Source organism: Camelus bactrianus, chromosome 12 (assembly GCF_048773025.1).
Source record: "Camelus bactrianus isolate YW-2024 breed Bactrian camel chromosome 12, ASM4877302v1, whole genome shotgun sequence".
Classification (NCBI taxonomy): domain Eukaryota; kingdom Metazoa; phylum Chordata; class Mammalia; order Artiodactyla; family Camelidae; genus Camelus; species Camelus bactrianus.
The window spans coordinates 33,057,841-33,081,010 of record NC_133550.1 but is presented as its reverse complement, the minus strand read 5'-3'; the positions used below and the strand labels follow the sequence as shown (position 1 = coordinate 33,081,010).

The window sequence follows — 23,170 nt, the reverse complement described above, 5'->3', positions numbered from 1 at the left end:
TGAATCATTCTCCTTACCCTGGAAAGGTCAAGGTTTGGACCTTAGGATACCCTCTTTATAAACTGCTCTCCTCTGTTTCACCCCAGCATGTCAGCACTGTGTGTTTCTGAGTTTTTCAAATCAGAATCAAGCAAATAGCCTAGACTTCCAGATTTCAAGAACTTGTTTTTTAGCACCAAATAGGGTCATGGTCACATCTAGTTCACGTAGCCATCCTGATTAAATTAATTTGCTGTTCTCTTTCTAACCCACGAAAGCTAATGTGATTCTAAGCTAATTAATCAGACACACCACAGGGAAAGAAAAGGCTTTGTCTAAGATGCAGTAGCGAAGATTAGCAGGTCTAACATAATGACAGACCACAGCCCAGAAAGCAAAAGAACATTGAGTCAGCTACCAGAAAGTTTTAGATTTGAGCCTATTTCCACCATCACTGGTTTGGGCAAATGACTTGCCTCTTCTCCCCCAGTCTTTCTAGCTGTCAAATGTAGAGGTAAAAAGTCTTACTTTACAAAACTCTAGTAGGGATTTTAAAACATCCATACAGAGGAAAGTACCTGGCAGAGTCTATGACACAAAGAAGTCACTTTGTAAACATTTTAGAGATAAATGAATGAGCAAAACAGGCAAAACAGACTTCTGATAATGAAAGGCAAATAAAATGACTCCCTTTCTCTGGGCCCTTTTTAAATAGCAGGTAGGTAATTAAACAGACCCAGCCAACAGGATTCAGTATCTTCTGTGGGTTTCATGTATCCCACTGGGCTATGCGAAAACTGGCAATACTCAAACACCCACAGTCAAAGGAGTCTGAAGGCTCCACTGAATGTTCCTCCTTTCCCTGTGATCAGTCTCAAGGCCAGAGCAGCCAAATGTGAAAACCAGGACATTTCTTTCTGCTGTCTTCTCACTGGGGCAAAAGGGCACTTCCCCTTAACTTTGTCTTCCAAACATACGAAATGTCTCAAAAGGCTTCCTTCCTTTGGCTCAGGAAAGAGATAAGTTCTCTACGTGGCTGTGTATTTCACCTTTCCCAGTTTGTGGTGATGACAAGCAAGATCTTGACAATCCCTTCACACTTCTGCCAAGATAAGACCATTTCAGAGCTGCTGACATGTGTGCATCCTTCTTTTTGAGGAAGCACAAGCCTTCCTCAATAGCCTTCTTTCCAAGGCAAGCGTGGCACCCACTTCCACAGGTACATTCACACTCATCACCTCTGGTTGCCTTTTAAAATTATTTTAATAGTACCTTATTCAAATTTAGAAAATGCTATAATCGATTCTGAAAACTTAGACAACATAGGAAAACACAGTGAAAAAAAAGACTCATCATCTTCCAAAATTAGGAATATGGCACGAATTCTCACCTGGGGGAAAATATGTCCTTGTGACATAAGGAAGGTGGGTCTACCCACATGTAACTTGCTTCTCCCTCGTTAAAACTTGCACTGCTTTATCAAATCTGTGTATGGGAGTCTCTTCTCACTAGCGCAAAAACATATTTTTACCTTGAAACTTAATCACATTTGAACACCCAATAATCTATTGAGAGGAAAGAGGTTTTTTGATTTGAACATCCCAGCTCTTTTTTATCCCACTGTGAACATGAATGGATTTGCCCAGAAACTCTGAGTAATGGAAAAATATTGTGGGCATAGGGTTGCACAGAAACTCAGCTATGGCCAAAGCAGTCCAATTATTTCAAAGGGAAGTGGTCTTGATTCTTTGTGAGGTCAATGTCATCAAATTATGCACGGTTTTTTTTTTGTATCGAGTTATTTGCATCTTCAGACCTCTTTCTGTTTCCTGTTATATGTTCCCTGCCATTTGCTGCACAGGTTGCAAATAATGGACTATGTGGATTTGAAACCACTCTGTTAGGCATGCCCTTTTAGCTCTGAGTGACTAACACTGAGTTCACATGAGGATCCTATTTCACATCAGTTTCTCAGGCCGACCATTCCAGCTGGAGCTATAAATGGAATATTTACCATTTATAAAAACCAGGACATATTCTCTGCCTAGCACTATACATCAAGCTTTTAAACAAAAGTAGTGGCATGAGGGGCCACCTCTGGAGTTCCTCCAGAGATAAAGTTACAGGGAGGTCCCTGGCCTCTTGCTGGGCAGGAAGTTCATTATCTTCCTTTAAAGAACAGAATAGCTGATGATTTGCTGACAGCTTGTCATGGGTACGCCTTCTGCGTGAGCAAAGTCACAATGCAAGAGACCACCAGAGTAGCAGCGAGCAAAGGGAAATGTGATAATGACTGAAAATAGCCTTATCACTGCTTGGCCCTCCACAAGGCCTCAGTAATGTGCCCTTAGAGCACACTCTGTAATAGTTCTTTCAAGCGTTGACTGCTGAGAATGTGATTTTTACCATCTCTTTTCCTTAATGGGGGCCTGAGGTGATAGAAAATGATTTGAGAAACAGGAAGAAGTTTTCCACTTTTACCCTAAAAAATTTTATTTTAGAAGGGAACAAGTTGTGTTCATAAATTGGTAAACTTAAAGCGTTTGATTTAGGACATAAAATGTGGACTCTGTATACTCTCACACACCTGCTATCTTTTTTCCAAAGTTCCTTCCAGGGTTGGCCAACTCCTAAAAATCAAGCATTTTTTGAGACATTCTATATGCTACACATAGTCACTTCCATAATAAGCCACTCCCTACCCCAAGGGTCTCACCAATTGATGAAGGCGAGGGACACAAAAGCAGATAAGGAAAAGCAATCATGCCTGAGAGTCCAGGTGAGGGCCCTGGGGCTTTGAGGGGGTTTGCAGCTCAACCAAAGAGAGCAGCTCAGAAGTGCAGAGCAGACTAGGAAACGAGCTGTCTCACTGCAGAGCCCCAGCTCCCATCCACTGCTGTCTCCTTACCCAAATGCCTGCTATGTTGGCAAGTCAACTGCTGGGAAGGCAGCCTGCCCCCCCCCCCCCCACTAGCCTGCTGCTGGGAAATCTTGCTTCCACCATTACCTGAGTGCCTGTCACTGCCTGGAGTTGATTCCATGAACTGAGTTCCCCCTAGTTCCCACACATGCAGAGAGGCAGTGTGGCTTTACAATAAGATTATCAACTCTGAAGTTAGCCTGCCTGGCTTCCATTCCCAGCTTTACCCCCTTCTCCTTCGGAGACCTTCCAAGTGACTTACCCTCCCTGTAGGGCTGCCAGATTTAGCAAATACCAATAGAGGACCCCTTGTTAAATCAATTGCAGATAAACAACAAATTGCATACAATACTTGGGACACACTTATTCTAAAAAATTATCCATTGTTTATCTGCAGTTGAAATTGAACTGGCATCCTATATTTTATCTGGGAAACTGATCCTTCAGCCTCAGTTTTCTCATTTATAAAATGGAGATGGTGATGCTAACATGTCTACCTCCAAAGGTGATGCTGGGAGTTAAGTGAGCTGGTACATATAAAGTCCCTAGGATGTGCCTAGCAGATGTAGGCATTCAGAATATGCTAGTTATCTTTTCTGTCTTTTATGGTTCTCAGATTAGTGGCTGGCCTCTTTATTTCAGGAGGTGTGTTTTGGTTTGATTTTCTATTCTAAGGTACTGATCTGTGTACTTTGGCTTAGTGGTTAAGCACTCAATCTTGAATCAAGCCTGATTGTAATGCCAGTTCCAACACTTACTAACCATGTAATCTCCAAGTTACTTACCTCTGTGAGCTTCAGTTTTCTTATCTATAACCTGGGGAGAAAGAGGAGGAAAAGGATGATAACATTCTATACACCTGTTGCAAGAATGAGACCATGTGTATAAAGTACTTAGCAATTAAATGCTTAACAAATTCTATTCATCTATTATTGAGCGATAACTATTTTCCTGCTCACATTTTATGTGGCTTATGGTCCCTTGAGTTTATTATTTTTCTTCCCACCATTGTCATCCTTTCTGTGGAACCCATGAATCACCCTGATGTCTCAGGTCAAAGGAAAGGCCTGCCCTTCAGGAATGTGGGCACAGTAGGTGGCTTTGTCTACGCAAGCTGCTGTAACAGAACACTGTTAACAACAGATGTCTATTTCCCATAGTTCTGAGGGCTGGGAAGTCCAAGATCAAGGAGCCAGCAGATTTGATGAGGGCCTTCTCCCTGGCTTGCAGGCAGCCTCCTTCTCTCTGTGTCCTTGCGTGGCAGAGTGGGAGCTCTCGTCCCTCTTTCTCTTTTTATAAGGGTACTAATCCAATCATGGGATCCTCACTCTCATGATCTCATTTAAACCTGATGATCTCCCAGAGGCCTCACCTCCAGATGTCATCACGTGGGAGGTTAGGTCTTTAACCTACGAAGTTGGAGGGCACAGATATTCATTTTGCCCTTTATCCCTCTGAGTCACAAGCCACTGGCAGAGAGGGCTGACCAGGATGACAAATGTGCTACAGAGAAAGCCTCGTGTCCCCTGCAGAATATGTGATGTTGAGGCTCAGGAAGACCCCAGGAGACAGCAAATTCCCAACTAGCAGATGCCCTCACCCTTAGCGCAGCCATAAGCAGACACTTGATGGGCCCTGAATGGAGCAGCTGCTCATTTCCGAGAAGGAGGCATTGGGGCCCCTCTTCAGAAATAAGCCGGCAGCACAGAGGCTGCCTCAGCGGCCCCTTCCTGTCCACAGCAAGAGGCACACGGGCCCCTCTCTGCCCCGACTAAACCTCCTTCCCTTTCTTGTGAAGACACAGAGAAAACATTACCAGCTTTGAAGATAATTGTAGGCAATTAATGAATGTTGAATTAATTAATTAAATGAATAGCTGGTAAAAACGTTTATGCCATGTAAAATAATTATAAGCAATCCATACACAGAAGCCCAACTACAGCCTTTAAGGTCAGATGGGGCGGGGTGGGAATCATTCTCTCTGACCTAATGGCCGTGTAACCTCATTACCCATCCTCTGCCTCAGTATCCTTGTAGATAAAATGCTGCAAATAACCACTTTCCAGGGTGAAGATTCACAGTTCAGAGCTGTAAAGATTAAATACACTGAGATAATATACATAATGCGCTTGGCATTCCACCCTGGTCCTAGGCTGCTAATAACAAGAAGAAGAAGAAACAAGGATAAACACAAAAAGGAAACATGGTCAAGTTGGTCTTTCTAAGACCAACCTCTGGCCCAGTGGCTTGCTAAATGGTTCTCTGGAGCTGAAGAAATGCTTCCTGGACATTGATTTTCTTACAACTACACTAAAGTATTCAAATGAAAAGATTTAGAGACTGAAGGTAGGAGATTGTAAACGCACTATGTGTTTAAAAATAGCCCTTTCTGATTCTAGTGCCTTGGTTTGTTTTCCTTTCCAGTGAGTATAAACTATAGTAAGGACACCTCTGAGATCTAAATAGAAATAAAGATTCATTAATTAATTTTAGGGACATTGTTTGAAATCTATCATTAAGGCATGTGATCTGCTTATGGATTTTTTCTTTTTTTTTGTTTTTTAACATTTTTTATTGATTTATAATCATTTTACAGTGTTGTGTCAAATTCCAATGTAGAGCACAATTTTTCAGTTATACATGAACATATATATGCTTATGGATTTTTTCATTTACTCCCAAGTCATAAATTATATGCAGTAAAATTCGCCCTTTTTTGGTACACGGTTCTATGAGCTTTGACAAACCTCAGTAGTTGTGTGACAAGCACCATGATTAAGATGGAGAACAGTTAGGTCATCCTCCAAATTTCCTTTGTGGTCAAGTCCTCCCCCAACTCCTAATCCTTGGCAAATACTGATCTATTTTCTGTGCCTCTAATTGTGCCTTTATGTTGTATAATTGAAATCATAGTGTAAGTACCTCTGTGAGACTGGCTTCTCTCACTTAGCATGATGCTTTCGAGGTTTGTCCATGTTGTTATGAATATCAGCAGTTCGTTCCTTTATAATATTTCATAGTCTGCTGTTAGATGTCTCTACTCAAGTTTATCTCTTTACCAGCTAAAAGATATTTGGGCTTCCAGTTCTGTGCAACTAAGGATAAAGCTGATGTGAACATTCATGTACAGGTTTTCATGTGAGTGTAAGTTTTCATTTCACTTGAGTAAATACTTGGAAGTGGGAGTCCTGGATTGTACATTGAATGTATTTTAACCTTATATGAAACTTTGAAACTGTTTTCAAAAATGTCTGCATCATCTTTTTTCATGCCTACCAACAATGTATGAAAGTTCCAATTGCTTGGTAGCAATTAGTGTAATCAGATTTTTTTTTTCTTTTAGCTATTCTCATAGGTGCATGGTGAGTGGCATTTCACTGCAGCCCATTTTAATTTGCATGATTCATGTGTTTATTTGCTATTCGTATATTGTTCAGGTTGTTTTCTTACTATTGAGAGTTCTTTATAAACAGTTGAGAATACATGTCCTTGATTTGATACGTGAATCAAATATTTGTAAATATTTTCTCACAGTCTGTGGCTTGTCTTTTCACTCTCAACTGCCTTTTGAAGAGCAAACATTCTTAATTTTAGTGAGGCCAAATATTTCCGTTATTCTTTTGTAGATATTGCTTTTGAATCATATCTAGAACTCTTTGCCTAACCTAATGTCACAAAGATTTTCTTCTGTACTTTCTTCTAGCAGCTTTATAGTTTTAGGCATTATTTTTAGGTCTCACCATCAAGCTAATTTTTGTATGTGACTCGGTGTGGATCAAGATTCATTTCTTTACATTCAGGTCCAATTCCAGTCTCATTTCATGAAAAGACTGTGCTTTCTCCATTGAGTTGCCCTTGGATCATTGTAGAAAATAAATTGACAGTTGATTTGTGGGTCTATTTCTGGACTCTATTCTGTTCCAATTGATCTGTATGCCTGTCCCTTCACACTGACAGTACCACACTATCACGATTACTGTAGCTTTATAGTAAGTCTTGAAATCGGGTAGTCTAAGTCCTCCAACTTGGTCATTTTCAAAATGATCTTGGTTAATCTAGTTCTTTAGCTTTACACTCTGCGAGGGGCATTTCATGGCTTCTGTTCCTGGCAAAGAGAACCTTAGGAATCTGCCCCTTCCAGGTGATTAGAAACAGCTAGTCCAGTGAATCACCCTTAAGGGACCTCTTGCCTAAATTTTTAAAAAGAAAGGATTGCTGATTATCCCCTGCAGAAAAAGGAGGCCCAGACTTTCTGGACACAGTGTCACAGTCTTGGGAGCTAGGATGGGGAAAATCTCCCCAATTCCTCTGTGATCAGCCTGTAGCTAGAATCTGGCTGTATTTACAATAGATGACTCTGCCCCATTTTCTGCTCTGTATGTTATTACAAGGCATGAGCCCAGTGGAGGGGACACCCAGAGGATGATAGAGTTGACTCTACCTCAAAGACAGGGTCCAGGAGAGTAACTTTGAGGGTAGGAAAGGCATAGGCCAGGTGTGACAGGGAGGGCACTCTGGGGCAGCATGTGGTGGTCTTCTGGGGCTGGACAGAACGGATGGGAGGGGAGTTGGCTCAGTGCATGGAGGAGACCATTTGGTGGAATATGAGTGTGGGAGCCTGGGACTCTGGCATCATTGCTGGCAAAAGTGAAAATGCCTGGGAGAGCACTTCTGCAAGGTGGCACTGATGGGCAGCACTCTTGGTGTAGAGGAGGCCAGGTGCACTTCTGAGCCAGCCCAGGAGGCAAGCTGGGGTCATCCAGAGAGCAGGTTGCAACCTAACTCCAGGGAGAGGCACAAGGTCAAGAGAGGGAAATGGTGATGGAGCTGTCATTTCTACAGTGGTTCTGCCCAGAGTCAGGCCTGACCCCCAAAATACCATCTTCTTCCAAGAAGGGCCTCATATCAAAAGGAAATGGGAGAAGAACTATTTGATAGCCCATGATCTCAGGAAACCCTCTCTTGGCTCCCCTTGCTTGGTATTGTGAACTCAGGTGGTTCAGTTGGTTTTCAGATGAGCTTCAAAGGCATATCTGGTACCTGCTTGATTAGACCCTCTCCCTCCTCTTCATCCTTGCCTCCTACTGCTTTTTTTAAGATAAAGAACACACTCTTTAACCAGGCCCTTCCTTAATGATCTAGTTGTTGCCCTGCTGAGAGCAGATCTAAGTGACCTGGTCTCTGCAGGATTAGTAGTTTGGGGTCAGTCTTGGTGACCTCCAGTAGGTGGAGTGATCAGAGCTCTAGGTTTCTTCCCTGGACAACCTCTATCACAGTCTGTAAACCAGTATTTACCTGATTGTCTGTCAATCCATGACTCTTTCCACATGGGACTGGCAGGACCGTGGAAATAGAGACCAGGTCTGTGTGCTCACCTTGTACACTCAGGACTTTCTGTGGTCCTGATTCAAACAAGTGCCCAATAATTTCTCTCCTGAGTGTTGTTACCTATTACATTGCCAATCTGAAAGAACAGAAACTGGAGAGGTTGCAGAGAAGCCACTCCAACAATAACCACCACCACTTATTGGGCACCTAATATTTACAGTCCCTACCACAACCTGCCAGGAAGACAACTGAGCCAAGTCTCAGAGCCAGGCATTGATTTTCTCAAAGGGATACAGCTAGCAAAGAGTTGGGCTGGAGTTCGAACATTCTGCTTGCAAAGTCTGGGCTTTCTCATGACACCACTGCATCTTGTGTAGCCACTGCCCTAGCTGGTGAGAGCAGCCCAAACCAATGAACTGGTTTTCAAGATGATTTGCAAGCAGTAGCTACTTGTGCGTCTTCTCCTTTGCTCACCTCATGGACATACCTGTTATTGGTGCTGCGACTCTGGTACAGAGCAGTCCTGGATGAGTGAAGAGCTCAGCAATGACAGTGTAGCCGACTCTGGAGCACCTGCCAGGGTTTGAAGCCACGCTTGGCCACTGTTGTGGCAAGAAAGACCACAGGTTCAAACTGTGTGATGTGGACCCTGGAGCTAAGATTCTGCACGCAGGAAAGAAACAGAGGAGCCAGAAAGAACACAGTCTACAGGTGTGCATCTTGACCTTCTCACCTTCCCGTTCCTGCCAGTTATAAATGTTCTTTTAAAGAACTAGCCTCTTAACTCAGGTGAGCCATCAGGGTCTCCTTGGTAGAACTGCTGCTCCCCGAGGTTAGACGTCTCTTTTTCCAAGAACTGCTTTTTCATTTTCTACGGATGCTGATTTCTTGGAGGATATATGAGCAGAGCAAGCTTGTGGCCCAGGAGAGCTTTGGACAAGGTCTTTGTCAATAGGGGTAGAGGAGGAGGAAGGGCAGGAAGGTGGAGACATCCAGTAGAGCAAGGGTAAGTGAGTCTGTCATTATCCTTGCTGGCTGGATGACCTTGGGCAAGTCTCTCTGCTACTCTGTGCATCGGTTTGCTCATCTGGAAAATGGAACTAAAAATAGGACTAAACTTCAGGGTATCGCTTTGAATTCTTCATTATTACCTAGAACTCCATATCATTATTTTGTGGAAGGCATTTGCCTTACTAACTTTAATTTGGGGTAACATTTGATCCTGCCTCAGTCATCCTGCCTCACAATTCATGGCCAGTGCATGATTTCTGCTTAGTGTTTGCTAGTCCAGATCCCTCATTTTAACAGTCAAAACTCACCCAAATTGGCTTTAAATCCATTCAACTAGCACTCCAAGTGTAGAACAGCAAATATAAAAAGTTAACATTTTTCCATCCTCATTATATCAGTACCTGAGCATCTATTACTTACCATTATTTTAAATCTTGTATTTGTTGGACATTTAATATCTAGCTAGCTAAATGTCCCTCCACCCCAACATGTAATATAATGCTTGGCATGTAGTACATACTCCCTGAATGTATAGTGAATGACTGTGAAATCCTCTAATAAATGTCTGTAAAAGCTCTGATTCAGGGTTTCACAGCCCAGAAGTGCAAAATGCATGCTTGTGTGGAATCTAAATTCCTTTGCTTTGCATACAAAGCACTTCATTAATTGGCCCCAACCATCCTACTATTCCTCATCAACTACCACTTTTCCTATACCCCAGCTTCCAAGTTCCAGCCTCACCAAACTTCCTATCATTCCCTTTTACAACTCTCAGACTTTGTACTTGCCCTTCCATTTTAAGCATAACCAACTCCTACTGAACCCTTAAAACCCCAGCTTTAGTGACTCCTCTTGGGGGATGTCTCCCCAAAGAAGCATAAGTAGCTCCCTTCCCTGGGCTCCCTCAATACCCTGTCTAGCACACTGATTAAGAAGCCTGGTTTTGAAGTCATGCTAAGGGCTGAGCTAAATTCCCAGCTTTGCAACTTATAACGTGTAAGACCTTGGGTGAGTTCTGTGACCTCTCTGAACCTGTCTCGTCATTTGCCAACCAGCACCAATAGCAACCTCTGAGAGTTGTAATGGGAATGTTCTAATGAGATGGTTGTGAAGTGTATAGAAAATGCTCAAGAAATGGTAGTCTGATGCATCCTAGTGGAGCCGCTGACTGCATTGTGATTCACTTGCCTCCCCTGTGTAAGCCTAGATGACACCAGCAGGGTCTTCAGTTATTTCTCATCCCTTGCAACTAGCACACTACGTGGCACGCAGTAGATAGTTAATGCATCCTTGCAGAAAGCTTGCAAGCTGTCACCAACGAGTGAATTTACCCTTTGATCTTAGAGTGCCCCGGAGGAGCGAGGTCCCCCTGCAGCGGCAGGGGCAGTTGTGCTGAAGGCATGGATGGAAACGGAAGCTGCTCCTGCCAAGTGAGTTCAAAAATGTCTTCTCCTCCCTGACTCTGTTCTTTGTCCTTATGTGTTGTCCCTCTACACACACTGGGTAGAGACTCCCAAAAGTAGCGATATTAGTAAGAAGAGTATGTCGTCTACAACAAAATGACCTCTTAGAGGCTGTGGACCTTGAGTGAGTCAGTTAACTGCTCAGCTTTAAGCGTATCCACCTGTAAAATGGGTTTGATAATAATACCTATGCAGTTACACTTGTTGAAAAAGTGAGATGAGATCATATATTAAAAATACTTTGTGAAACGATGCCGGACTATAGAAATTGTGTCATTGTTACTGTTAAAAATCACCACGATTAGCAGACTAGTCTTTGGTGCTGTCCTCAACCCCCATACTCAAGCACTGGGCCTGCCAATTAAGGAATTTCTTTGTAATCCCATGAAAGAGACTCTTTGCAAGCTTCAAGCCTTAGATGATTAAAATACAAAGAAATCCTTCTGAAGAGGATGGAGCACAACTGTCTTCAGAAATGCAAAACAGAGAGAGTTTGCATTTCACCCTTGGGTGAAATTAGATATGGCTGTTAGTACTTGCTCCCTGTTTATATCCTCTGACTGACAAAGCAGCTTGCTTCTGAAGGGCTCCAGACTCTTAGTAAAAACTGATGCAGGGATGAATGTCCAAATTATAACACAAAAACAGCCAAGAAAGAGAAAGAAGGAGCTTCAGGATGGGCACAGAGGGAAGACACATTTGAGAACAAATGCTGCCCAGGCTGTCAGGTACAAATGCGAGGGCTTCCCGGGTAGCGGATATCACCTGGGTCTAATGTCATATCCCTGGGTGTTCCGCAGGAGGGGTTTGGTGGAACAGCCTGTGAAGCCTGTGCTGATGACAACTTATTTGGACCCAGCTGTTCAGCAGGTATGTCTGATTTTTGTGTAATCAAATGGATTTGTAAAGGTTGAAAGTCAGACATGGTTTATATAGCTCAAGACCCCAGAAAGAAAGTTCTTTGAGGGGAAAAGCATGAAACATTTACATGTAACAAATCTACACAGGCAAAGCAAAGAGCTGACAACAAATCTGGTAAAATGCAGTCTTTGAAAGGAGAAATAGCCTTTCTGTGGTTTTCACACTTACCAGAAATGCTGTCTGGCAAACTCAGGGGTGTGGAATTCCCTCTCTCCAGGCTCCCAACATCCACCTGTTCCTTAACTGTTCAGCTTCTCCCTCATGTCCTTCCAAACCCTGGTCTCAGCACTGATCTTCTCCCCAGGGGCCTCTCCTTCCCCAACAGGTCCCACCACATTCTAATCTGTCCTTGCCTTTTGGGAATTCACAAGTAAGTACCTGAGGTGATCAGAGGTTTTTGGTTCCATTTTGCAGATTAAACAAACCAACCAACCTGACACAGGCTTATCCAGATTTTTGTTTTTAGTTCAACTCAGAAGTAGACCCTGAAACAAGGATTCTAGTACAAATAGCAAGTTTGAGAGGTGACCCAGGGAAACAGTAAGAAAATGGCACAGAAGAAGTAAAGGGTGTATTATCAAGCCAGAAACCATGTGGATGACCGAGCTTAATCCCCTGGGGAACTCTGGAGCCCATGTAGAACACTCACCATGGGGTTATCTTACCTGAGGGGAGAGGGAGCCGTGGCAGAATAATGGCCCACAAAATGTCCACATTCTACTCCCATGGACCTAGGAATATGTTGCCTTCCATGGCAAGAGAGAATTAAAGTAACAGGTGGAATTAAGTTTGCTAATCATCTGACCTTCCAATAAGGAGAGTACCCAGGATTATCCAAGTGACCCAATGTAAACTCAAAGGTCCTTAAATGTGAAGGCATTAGGCAGAGGCAGAAGATGCAGTGTCAGAGTGATGAGATGGGAGAAAGATGGAAGTCCTTACTGGCTTTGAAGATGGAAGGAGGCCACAAGAAAAGCAACATAGTCAGCTTCTAGAGGTCAGAAGAGGCAGTAAAAGGGATTCTCCGTCCAGTAATGAACACAGCCACCAGCACCTTGGTCTTGGTAAAGTAATGTTGGATTTCTGACCTCTAGAAATGTAAGACCAAAATTGGTGTTGTTTTAAGATGCTAGGTTTGTGGCAATTTGTTACTGCAGCAATGGGAAACTAACACATGCAGTCATCCCAGGGAGTTGTTCATTTCCTGGGACTTCCAGTCCCCAATGAGCACCTAAGCGAAGCAGCCTTCCTATGAAGTGTTTACAGGCTACTGGAAGTAGCTGAATGCATGGGATTGGTAGGGGCTTGAGAACATGGACATGATGGGGACAGTGTCTGCCAGATACACAGTCTCCCAAAAAGGGTAGGTGAGGTGTCCTTTCTCCAGCACCACTTCAGATCTGGCTTTCATGGAAGAATCACATTTGGTAGGCGCTGCATTGATTCAAATATTTTTTGCAAGAAAAACACGCACACACAGACATCCTACCCACCTAAGTTTGCACACTCTGTAATAGGTTTCACCCATAACAGCAAAGACATTATCTCATTCTAATCCATGGGGTCCTTGATGGCAGATGCTGTTATGCCTCTTTATCTCCAGTACCTGCCACAGTGCTGCCTGCACGGTAGACGCACACTACACTTTTGTTGGCTGGATGAATACATGAGTGAATGAGTGAATGATCTAATTCACTCCAGCCCTATCGTCCTAACCTAGAAGCATGGTATTGGGAGGCACTGTGTAGACGTGGTTAGAGCTCCAGCTCTACACTCAGACTGGGTTTCAGCCACAGGGCTGCTACAGATTGTGGGAACCCTAAGTTTACTGAGCACACGCTCTGTCTGTCTTCATCTGTAATAACAGAAATAATACTGCCTCCTTTAGAATTACTATGAAGACCTAATGAGGTAATCAGTGCACAACGAATGTTAGCAATTATTATTGTTATTATTAATACTTGTTATTCCTTAGTATCCCCCAATCTTAGGTTTTTCTTCATTCACCACTTTATGAAAGATTATTTCAAAAGAGTGTTAGCAAAAGCAAATTTAAAACAAATGTTAGTATTCTAAGTGTTTTTAACATTATACATTGTGTTAAAGGACAGTAAACTAAAATATAATTAATTGTTCATAAAGAACATCTCTCTCATATTGGCCCTTCCCTACCGTAATACTAGAATTTAAGTCACATTTTAAATAAATATTGAAATGGGGAGGGAAGATAGCATCCAACATTGCTTACTTACTAAGAAAGAATCTGCAGGTAATTGCAGATGAAAATTTAGAAAGATGAGCTCGTGTTGCCCCCAAGAAACTGATGTTGGTTGCCAATGAGCACAGATGTACTTGGAAATTCCAAACATTTCTAAATAAAGTGGCCTCCCTTCACATTTGTTTGTGCCATGGAGAAAGGGCAAGTGAAAGGCCGAGAGATGTTTTGGAAACCTAAATTTTTAAGTTAAGAAAATTGGAGACCTAAACTGAGGCTTGGGAGAAAAAGTTCCCAGTTCTAGGCTCCAACAGAACTTTGTGAGATGATGGAATGTCCTATAGTGCACCATGTAACATGGCAGCCACTATGTACATGTGGCCACTGAGCATCTGAAATGTGGCTTGTCCAAATGAGAAACTGAATTTTAAATTTTAGTTTGTTACTTACTTTAAACTTAAATAGCCCCACGTGGCTAGTGGCTACCGTATTGGATAGCACAGCTGTAGAACACAGTGGCTAAGAGAGAGCAGGCTTCAAGTCAGACTGGCCTGAGTTTTAAACCAAGCCCAGTTGCTGTGTGACCTGGGGCAAGCTATTAACATCTCTAAGCCCTCTTCATCTATAAAACAGGAATAATAGTATTCCTTGTGGGTCTGACTCATAGCAAAACTCCTAGCAGCAAGTCAAAAGCACTCAAGGGAAGCAAGTATTAAGCGAGGATAAAAGTTAAGTGAACGTTCATTCACCTGTGAAGGAATGATGGCTCAGTGATGGCTGGTCACTTCCCATTGGCAAAAACTAGGGGAACTTGGAAGCCTTTTCAGCCGGGCATCCACTGGGTGCCAGTGTTGTTTCACCCAGGAAGGCTCTGGTTGTTCGTGGTGGCAATTCTGTAAGTAGGACAACACTATGAGTTGCAGTTATTTTTAACACTGACTTTAACCTGCTGCTGGAGCATTCTCCCACCTGACTCTTGATTCCTTTAGAGATGATTTAGTGCTGCATTGGCCAAGGCCAATGGTTCATCTCAGCTGCCAAGGCCCTGGCCCACTTGGTGCCTCGCACCCAGAGAGGGCAAAAGGCAAAGCCCATTTTCTCAAACATGACCCCAAATCAATCCCACAATCATGTCTTGTTAATAACAGTAGCTAGCTTTTGCTGAGTTCCTCCTGGGCACCAGGCAGTGCACGAGGCTTGGCATGTAGAATCTCCTTGGGACAATTCTGCAAGCTGGGTTCCTCGTTTTATGGGTGAAGAAGCAGAGAGGTTACTCAAGGTCACGCAGCCATTACGGGGACAGAGGCAGGATTTGACCCCAAGTGTCTGACTTCAGAACCTGGTCACCCAACCACTGCACCCTTCAGCCCCTGGTGGGCATCCATCCACCATGCATTAGATGGGTAATGGGCATCCAAAGGGGAGAGATTAGGTCCCCACCCCAAGGAGCTGGAAACTGGGTGACAAATATGATCCAGTGTGCACAGCACACATAGGATGCTACATGAGCACGAGAGAGGGCAGCTCACTCTGCCAAGGGGCACGGCACAGGGGGCTTTATGCTCTGTCCCTCTGACCTGGATGGACCTGGCTTTGGCCACTTTGAAGTCATACATCCCAAGTTTCACATATCTCTGGAGATTTGCTGAGGCTGCTTCAACAAATACCCGGGGCTCTTTAAATGACATTTGGGAATCCCTCTGCCACTCACGTCTCCTTCCCAAGGACACTTTCTTGGCAGTGCTTGGTGGCCCTGCAATGTATTTCAGAGGCTCCCAGAAGCTCTCCATGCCAGATCAGTTAATCCAGTACAGAGGCTGTGCTGGAAGACAGGACACAGGGAGAGGCTCGTGCCTGGGAGGGAAGCTTAGCGGGAGGATAGCCCTTGCAGTTAGCATCTAAGCTGGGAACAGGGGCCTAGCCACAGTCGACTGCCTGCTCCCACTCCCTCAGCCTCTTCCTTGGTTGCATGACAACACTTAGGACACCCACGGTCATTGTATCTCTTAGAATCTGGCTGCCCCACTACACTGTAAGCAACTTGAATTTAGGTATCGTGAATAACTCATTTGTATACCTAATCCAGTGCCTGCCATTAGGTAGGGGCTGGGTAGATATTTTTCAGTCGAGTTAAATTGAGCCTTCTCTGCTGAGCACATTTGGAACTTGACTGTTTCAAAAGCTACAGCCACAGGTGGCTGTCGAAGTGCTTTGTTAACATAGAAACAACAGCAGATCAGTTTCTGAAGGGAGGATGAAAATTGCAAATCCACTTGAATTCAGTTATTTAAGTGAGGACTGGAGCTATTTTTCATTGTAACGTTGGAGAGGGCTTTGTTCGCCAAACAGAGGAATTTAGATTTCATTTGGTTAGCCATTGGGAGTCTCTGAGACATTTGAGGGGAAGATCATCTTGATGCCATTACTGATCAGAGGAACCTCAGCGCATGCGATACGCCTAGTGTGCCTTATATACATTATCGCATGTAACTGTATAGAAATCCCAAGGGATAGGCATCATTATTCATTATAGATAAATGAATTGAAGCTCATAAAAGGAAACAGAAGCCAAGATTCAAACTAGGGTCTCTAGGACTTCAAGCCCATAATCTTCCCCCTTCATCACACAGAATCTCAGTAAACACTGCCTGAAAACAGTGTCCTTCCAGAATCTTCAGAAGACGTTTATATCAGGTAATGAAGAAGCCCCATTTTCTGTCTACAGTGTGCACCTGTGTGCATGGCGTGTGCCGCAGTGGAATTGATGGTGACGGGACCTGTGAGTGCTACTCTGCATACACCGGCCCCAATTGTGACAAACGTGAGTACTTCTAGTTTCCTTAATGCCGCACTCAACCAGTGCACTTGTATGCATTTCAGTTGTGTATTCACATACTGGGGCTGTACATGGGTGAGGTGCCATCAGATGTTTTGCTGGAAGCTTTGCAAAAATTGAAAGGAGAAGGGGGGAACAGAGAGGAGGGGGAAGGGGAGAAGCGAGGGGAAGAAAGGATAATATAGAGGACTGAAAGTCACAGAAGATTTGGGAACAATGCAGTGACATGGCTTCAGTTATATTTTAGAAAGGTCAAGCTGGTGGCAGTACGAGGGCATGATGGAGAGGAAGACATTGGGGCTGGGAAACCAGTTGTCACTGCAATGAGTTAGCCACCTGGTAAGGGAGATGAGGTATGTTCTCAATTACAGGTCTCAAAAACAGCATATTAACAGGAAATGGAGGCTCAGCAAGGCAAAATGACTCACCAAAGTCCACAAAATAGTAAATGGGAGAGCTGGGACTCAGTTCATTGGCTTTCCTCACACGGTCTATCACACTGAGTTCAATCAAGAGATAGAAACCACAGGGTGATTGCAACAAGAGAAGTTTAATGTAAAGAATTAGTAAGCTATGATAGGAGAGCGGTTATAAAAATGCCAAGTGAAGTTTGGGGCCAGTGGAGCATAACAAAGGACAGACAAAGTTGGAAGGGGATGGCTGCCCCCAAGGCTGGGTTCAGATCTTGTTGGAGAAAGGTGGTGTGGCAGCCCACTTAATAGAGGAGAGGTTTGTTGGTTTGTCCAAGTCACCAAGGGGGCACAGTGACCTAGCAGGCAGGCTACAACCCTCTAGGGCACAGATTAGCTGATGCTGAGGGGCAAGAGCACAGAGGGAGCTGGGGCACTGTGGATGCTAAATCTGGAACCTACAGTGTCTGTGTATGGGGAGGGCTGTTGGAAGGAGGACACTGGGTCCAGGCCAAGGATGCAAGGTTACTAATGGACTGTGCACTCTTAAGTGCACAGGTTTGGCAAAACATCACTGTGTCCTCACACACCCACACCACTGACAGACCATGCAGCAGCAGTAGCAAACACAGCAGAAGCACAGCAGAGCCAGGAAGAGGCTCCCCTTCCTCCTGCAGCGGCCCTCCAACACCCTCTACTGGCCAACCGTAACATCATTATAAAGGAGAAATGTTCAGAGTCCTGCACATTATCACAGAGCAGGTGCGGAAGGGTGAATTGGAGCTTCACTGTTAAGAAATTGGACATTCTGCCTGTAACAGTAGCCTAATTTATCCTCCTGGTCTGTAAAGTGAAGGGATTACACAAGGTTCAAATTTCACAAATTCAGACTCACTTTATTCAAAGTCACTGAGGAGCTATGAGTAGTGGTAGTAAGGAGGGTGAATGAAAAAGGAGACAGACATGCAAACACCAATCTGGATCAACAGCAGAATGAAACTCAGGTGGAGAGGACAACCTCTTCAGACCTCAGTCAGCCTCATTCCCCGGCCACTCCTGTCACCGCCAAATGGATTCAGGAGCAAAACAAAACAAAAAACTTCTTAATAAGATAGGAGACCCACTCAGAAGCCAGAAGCCAGCCTAATGGAGAACATGGATAAATTTGCCTCCAAAAGACAAAATAATTCTGTTGAGTCAAAAGATAACCAGTAGACTGGGACAAAAATACTTGGCAATCCACATGGCAGAAATGTTTTTATAATAATATAAAGTCCATGAACCCACTTTTAAAATTGGCCAAGGAGCAGCTAATTCTCAGGAGAAGAAATGAAGACTGCCACCACCAAGCATAGAAAAGGTGCTTAACCCCACGAGGAATCACAGGAAAGCAAATTAAAACCATAATGAAGTAGCATTTTGGAGTTTGGGAAGTTTTGGTTTGGTTGTGGTTTTTTGCCTGCTAGTTACACAGATTGAAAAGCTAGATAATATCTGTCTGTAAGTGAGAAAAATTACAGTCCTGTCCATGGGGATATGAATTGCTATAACCTGTGAGGGAAATGTATCTATTAAATGTTAAGGGAGGCTCAGCATTTGCTGCTGCAGCCCCAATTATAGGAATTTACCTGGAGTAGGTAAGAATATATGTACAGAGAAATTCTTGATAGTATTGTCTGTAAGAACAAAACAAGCTGGGAACAACTTGAGTGTCCATCAGTAAGAGGTGTTGAGTAAAGAGTGGTATATCCTGTTCTAGTTGGAAGAATGCTAGCTGCTGAAAGAAATCAACACAAAAATCCAAGGACTGAACACTGTTGTTCCAAAACTGCCCTAAGATATCCCAAAGTACCCTCATTGACCTCACAGGGCTGCTATGGGATATTTTAAATATTTGAGGGAAACAGTGATACATCTGTAGAATATGGTACAAAATGCTAACGAGTTAGTACACAATTTCAACATTAGGTAGCACTTTTTTTTTTTCGATGACATATCTTTACAAAGCTGCATTTCCAGTGGTTGCTGTGATGAAAAGCAATTCAGGTACAAAAATAATTTTGACTGGACCAAGGGTGGTGGTTTCCAATCTGATTCCAAGGTTTAAGAAGTTGTGAAGCCTCCAGCAAGCTCACAGTTCCCCTTAATAAGTAAATGTGGTTGTTCAAGAATGAAATAAAGTACGTTTCTACTAATCCCATTACTTTTCAAATGGCTACTAGGGTATCATGACATAGTTACTGGATTCTTTGGTTCTAACGACTAAATAAATGGACCTAGTAGATAATTTCTTTTGGACTGGGGCATCTTGAAAAAAAAATTGAGACACTTAAATTACCTGAGAATTTGGGGAATCTCTGGCTTAACACAGCAGAGGTGTACTTCTTACTCGTGTAACAATCTGGTGCGGGTGTTCCTGGCTGACACCAGCTTCCCACCAAGTGGAAGTCCTAAGGTTTGGCACCTCCATGTGGATGATCCTCCCTTGAGTCCGAGAGGAAAGATTTTCAGCAAGTCTCACCACTGAACCCTTCAGCAACTTCGCCACCATATAGTGACCAAGACCCTGTCCTTTCCAGTGACATCTGGATCTCAGCTCTAGAGGGAGGAGGACTGACTCTTATCTTAACCCTAGGGTAGTGGTTGCTCTTTATTTTTCTTCTGTTCCTTCATTCTTTAGAATTTTTTTTAACTCACAGGGGCCAATTCCCTGTCATTCCAAATCACTGTTCATGATTCTTTACACTAGAACTCTCCCTGTTCAAATTCAAATAACTGTGTGGTTTCGTCTCTTGCCTGGGCCCTAACTAATATATAGCCTATTATTTTTTAAAAAAAGAAAAAGAAAACCCTTAGTTTCCCTATACCTGGGGCTCCTCTTCTGCAATGACCTCCGCTGCCTGCTCAGGTCTCAATCTGGCCCTCTTTACATTGCGCCCAGGGAGCTGGAGCTGGAGGAACTGGTACAAAAGTGCCAGCCCTCTGGCCACTGCTCCTGATGTGAGTGATGAACTCTCCTTTACCTCTGACCCAGGCATCTCGTATCTCCTAGCAGCGCCTGTGACATTGTTTCAGCCCAGCTTGTTGGCTTTGCAAGTTGGCTAATACGTCAGACACTACAGTTTTTAACAGCCATCTTAAGCCCCATCTATATTATAAAATATAGTGGTTATTAGAGATTAAAGTACATCCATAAATACCTCCATAATAATATTGTTAAATTAAATCAAGTTCCTACAGATTTTAACTGGATTCCATTTTGTGTTAAAAAAAAAAATCTTGTACATAAATGTATTATATTGGTTGTTGACACTGGTTATTTTGAGAGTGGGATGGGAGAGTGAGAATAAAAAGACAGCTAATTTTTGCTTTACCCAGTCTGTATTTGTTGAATTGTTACAGTGAAACTTTTTACTTTTTTAATAATAGGAAATACTACGTTTGTTGAGTTTTGTAGAACTGGTTGTTCTACTAATGCAGTTACCTCCACCATCTTCCTTTGCAGCCATCCCTGAATGTGCAACCTTGCTCTGCCCAGAAAATTCCAGATGCTCCCCTTCCAGCGAAGATGAAACGAAACTAGAATGCAAATGCCTCCCCGATTACAAAAGTGATGGCAGATACTGCGAGCGTGAGTACACCTTAGATCCTGCTGGTTTATTCATTAAAATACTTAGATTACTCAACAGAAAAAAAACAAAACAAAACAAAACTCACAAGCTTCCTAATATTAACACAATGACCATGTCTGTTTCTCTCCATGAAGCTGAATGAAATCTATAAAAATTTCTAAACAAAGTGCTCATCATGTGGTGGCTCTTCAATAAATGTCAGTTTCTCTGGTTATCAGAGCATGTATGTAGGTTTTTACACATTTTTGTTTTATATCACCCAAATCAATGTTAAGGTGAGATGTAATTCCTTCCTTCCTCCCTTTCACATTCATTCACTTCAGGAGGTTGTGTATTGGTTGTGAACATGATATTGGAGCCAGACTGCCTGGGAGTAAATCCCAGATCTGCTGGTTATTAACTACATGATCTTGGACAAATTCTTTAACTTGCCTTTGCTTCCATTTATGAAATGGGGATAATAGTGGTAACTACCTTAGAGGAGTGAGGATTTACTGAGTTCATGTGTGGCAAATGCTTAGAACAGGATCCAGGACACATAAATTCTATAAACATCAGTGCTTTCTCTCATGCTGTTTTATATTTAAATCCATACATAGCAAGACATAATAATATCTCAACCCAGTATTTGTGGTTATAATTTCTGATGGCTGTGTACAAGTCTGGTAGGTGCGGGTGATCAGGTAGGGTAAGACACAGTGTTTCTTTCTCTCTCTCCTGAAACTTGAATTGCCTTTGTGGCTTTGATGGGCTATAATTTGCAGTCCCTTCACAGTAGGTTCTCCTTCCCTGAGTGTGATAATTGCCCTTTTTTTTGGTCATTGCTTCTCAAGCCATCAATCCATGTTTGCAAAATATCTGCCACCCTCACGCTCGGTGCACATACCTGGGACCAAATCGGCACAGCTGCACATGCCAAGAAGGCTACCGCGGGGACGGCCAAGTGTGCTTACCCGTGGACCCCTGCCAGGTGAACTTCGGGAACTGCCCTACAGCGTCTACAGTGTGCAGATATGATGGGCCTGGACAGGTGAGCTAAGGGTGCCTTAGAACCAAAAATACTCTATCCCAAAGGGGAGATAAGATGCCAGGCAGCACGGACAGATTTATTCAGAGCAGTGAAGATATTCTGGAGTGAGACACATGTGATTCTTTAAATCACATCATGACCTTGACCGGTAAAATTCAGCCTGATCAGGAGACCTTTGCTGTGGAGTCCAGGTGAAAGAGCCCTCTCCCCCAGTATCTCACTCACCCACCAAAAATTCCATGAGTCCCAACTGCATCCATAACTGCTTGTCAAGTGTCCAGCGGAGGGAAATACATCCGTGCAGAAGGCTGCTGCTGCCTTGGGAGGAGGAAAGTCTTCAGCACTTGACCAGACAGAGTCATGGGTCCCTGGTAGTCTAGTCAGCACCCATGGGAACGCTCCTGGAGTTCACTGCAGAGAATCCACCTGATCTCGTCTCCAAGAAAAACAGTACATCATATGACATTTCTCCTATTAATTTCTGAGGCAGGTTTGAAAGAAATTCAAAGGGCTGCCTTCCCATCCTCTAAGTGAGGTCCCTTATGGGAAAAGTCATGTTACACCATGAAATGAGGTCCCAGGACCTTGGGAGTGAGGTAAAAAATATACTTTGTCCCTTAAAAAAATAGGTCGCAGGGCATATTTTTAAGTCCTAGAAAGCCTCCACTGTTCACACAAAAGCAGTGCATTCATTATCAAAAGAGGGTTCCTTAACCTGACGTGATTAACACGTTAGACCTGATCGATTATTCTTTGTTGTAGGGGGTGTTCTGTATGTTATAGGATGTTTAGCAGCATCCCTGGCCTCTCGTGGCACTGTCCCCCTCTCCTATCATGACAATCAAAAGTGTCTCCAGACACTGCTCAGTGTCCATTAAGCATCACGGTTGAAAATCACTCTTCTGGAGAAATAATACCTCCCATCTGGACCTCAGTCTTCTCTCACATGTAGACATTCTAGAATCAGGAGGTGTGGTGCCAGGGAGGCCCCAGGTCAGCAAACAAGAAAACTGAAAAGGTGGACTACCAATAAGGTATATGAGATTCCAAACAGACAAGATGTAAACATGATTTCCAATTCTAGATAAGTTCACAAATTTTAATTTTAGATCACTTTAGATCTCCCCAAGTTAATTTTTTGTGGCAGAATAAAGATGCGAGTTTAAGAAGAATGTCAGGCTGACTAACAAGAGCCCTCTTTTTCCCTTCCTATCTGCTGAAGTCACACTGCGAGTGCAAGGAACATTACCGCAACTTCGTACCTGGGGTGGGGTGCAGTATGACCGACGTCTGTGAATCTCACAACCCCTGTCACAGGAATGCAGGCTGCACCACCATTGCACCAGGCCAAACCAAGTAAGTCTTTGCAGTTCCACCACCATCCTTCCAAGTGGCGGCCAGTCAATGCTGAAAGTTCTTGAAGGG

General features: G+C 43.4%; 1 protein-coding gene across 3 annotated transcripts in view; it reads left to right on the top strand.

Moving 5' to 3' along the window:
- Window positions 1-23,170, top strand: part of STAB2 (stabilin 2) — a 134,035-nt gene that overhangs the window by 7,282 nt on the left and 103,583 nt on the right. For all 3 annotated transcript variants that reach the window (XR_012510696.1, XM_074375158.1, XM_074375157.1), the window contains exons 4-9: window positions 10,583-10,668; window positions 11,502-11,571; window positions 16,563-16,658; window positions 20,589-20,714; window positions 21,549-21,745; window positions 22,968-23,101. Coding sequence is in view for 2 of the 3 variants with exons in the window: in XM_074375158.1 (XP_074231259.1) it covers window positions 10,583-10,668; window positions 11,502-11,571; window positions 16,563-16,658; window positions 20,589-20,714; window positions 21,549-21,745; window positions 22,968-23,101 (709 nt within the window). In the remaining variant the exon portion in view is untranslated. The remainder of the gene's footprint in view (window positions 1-10,582; window positions 10,669-11,501; window positions 11,572-16,562; window positions 16,659-20,588; window positions 20,715-21,548; window positions 21,746-22,967; window positions 23,102-23,170) is intronic.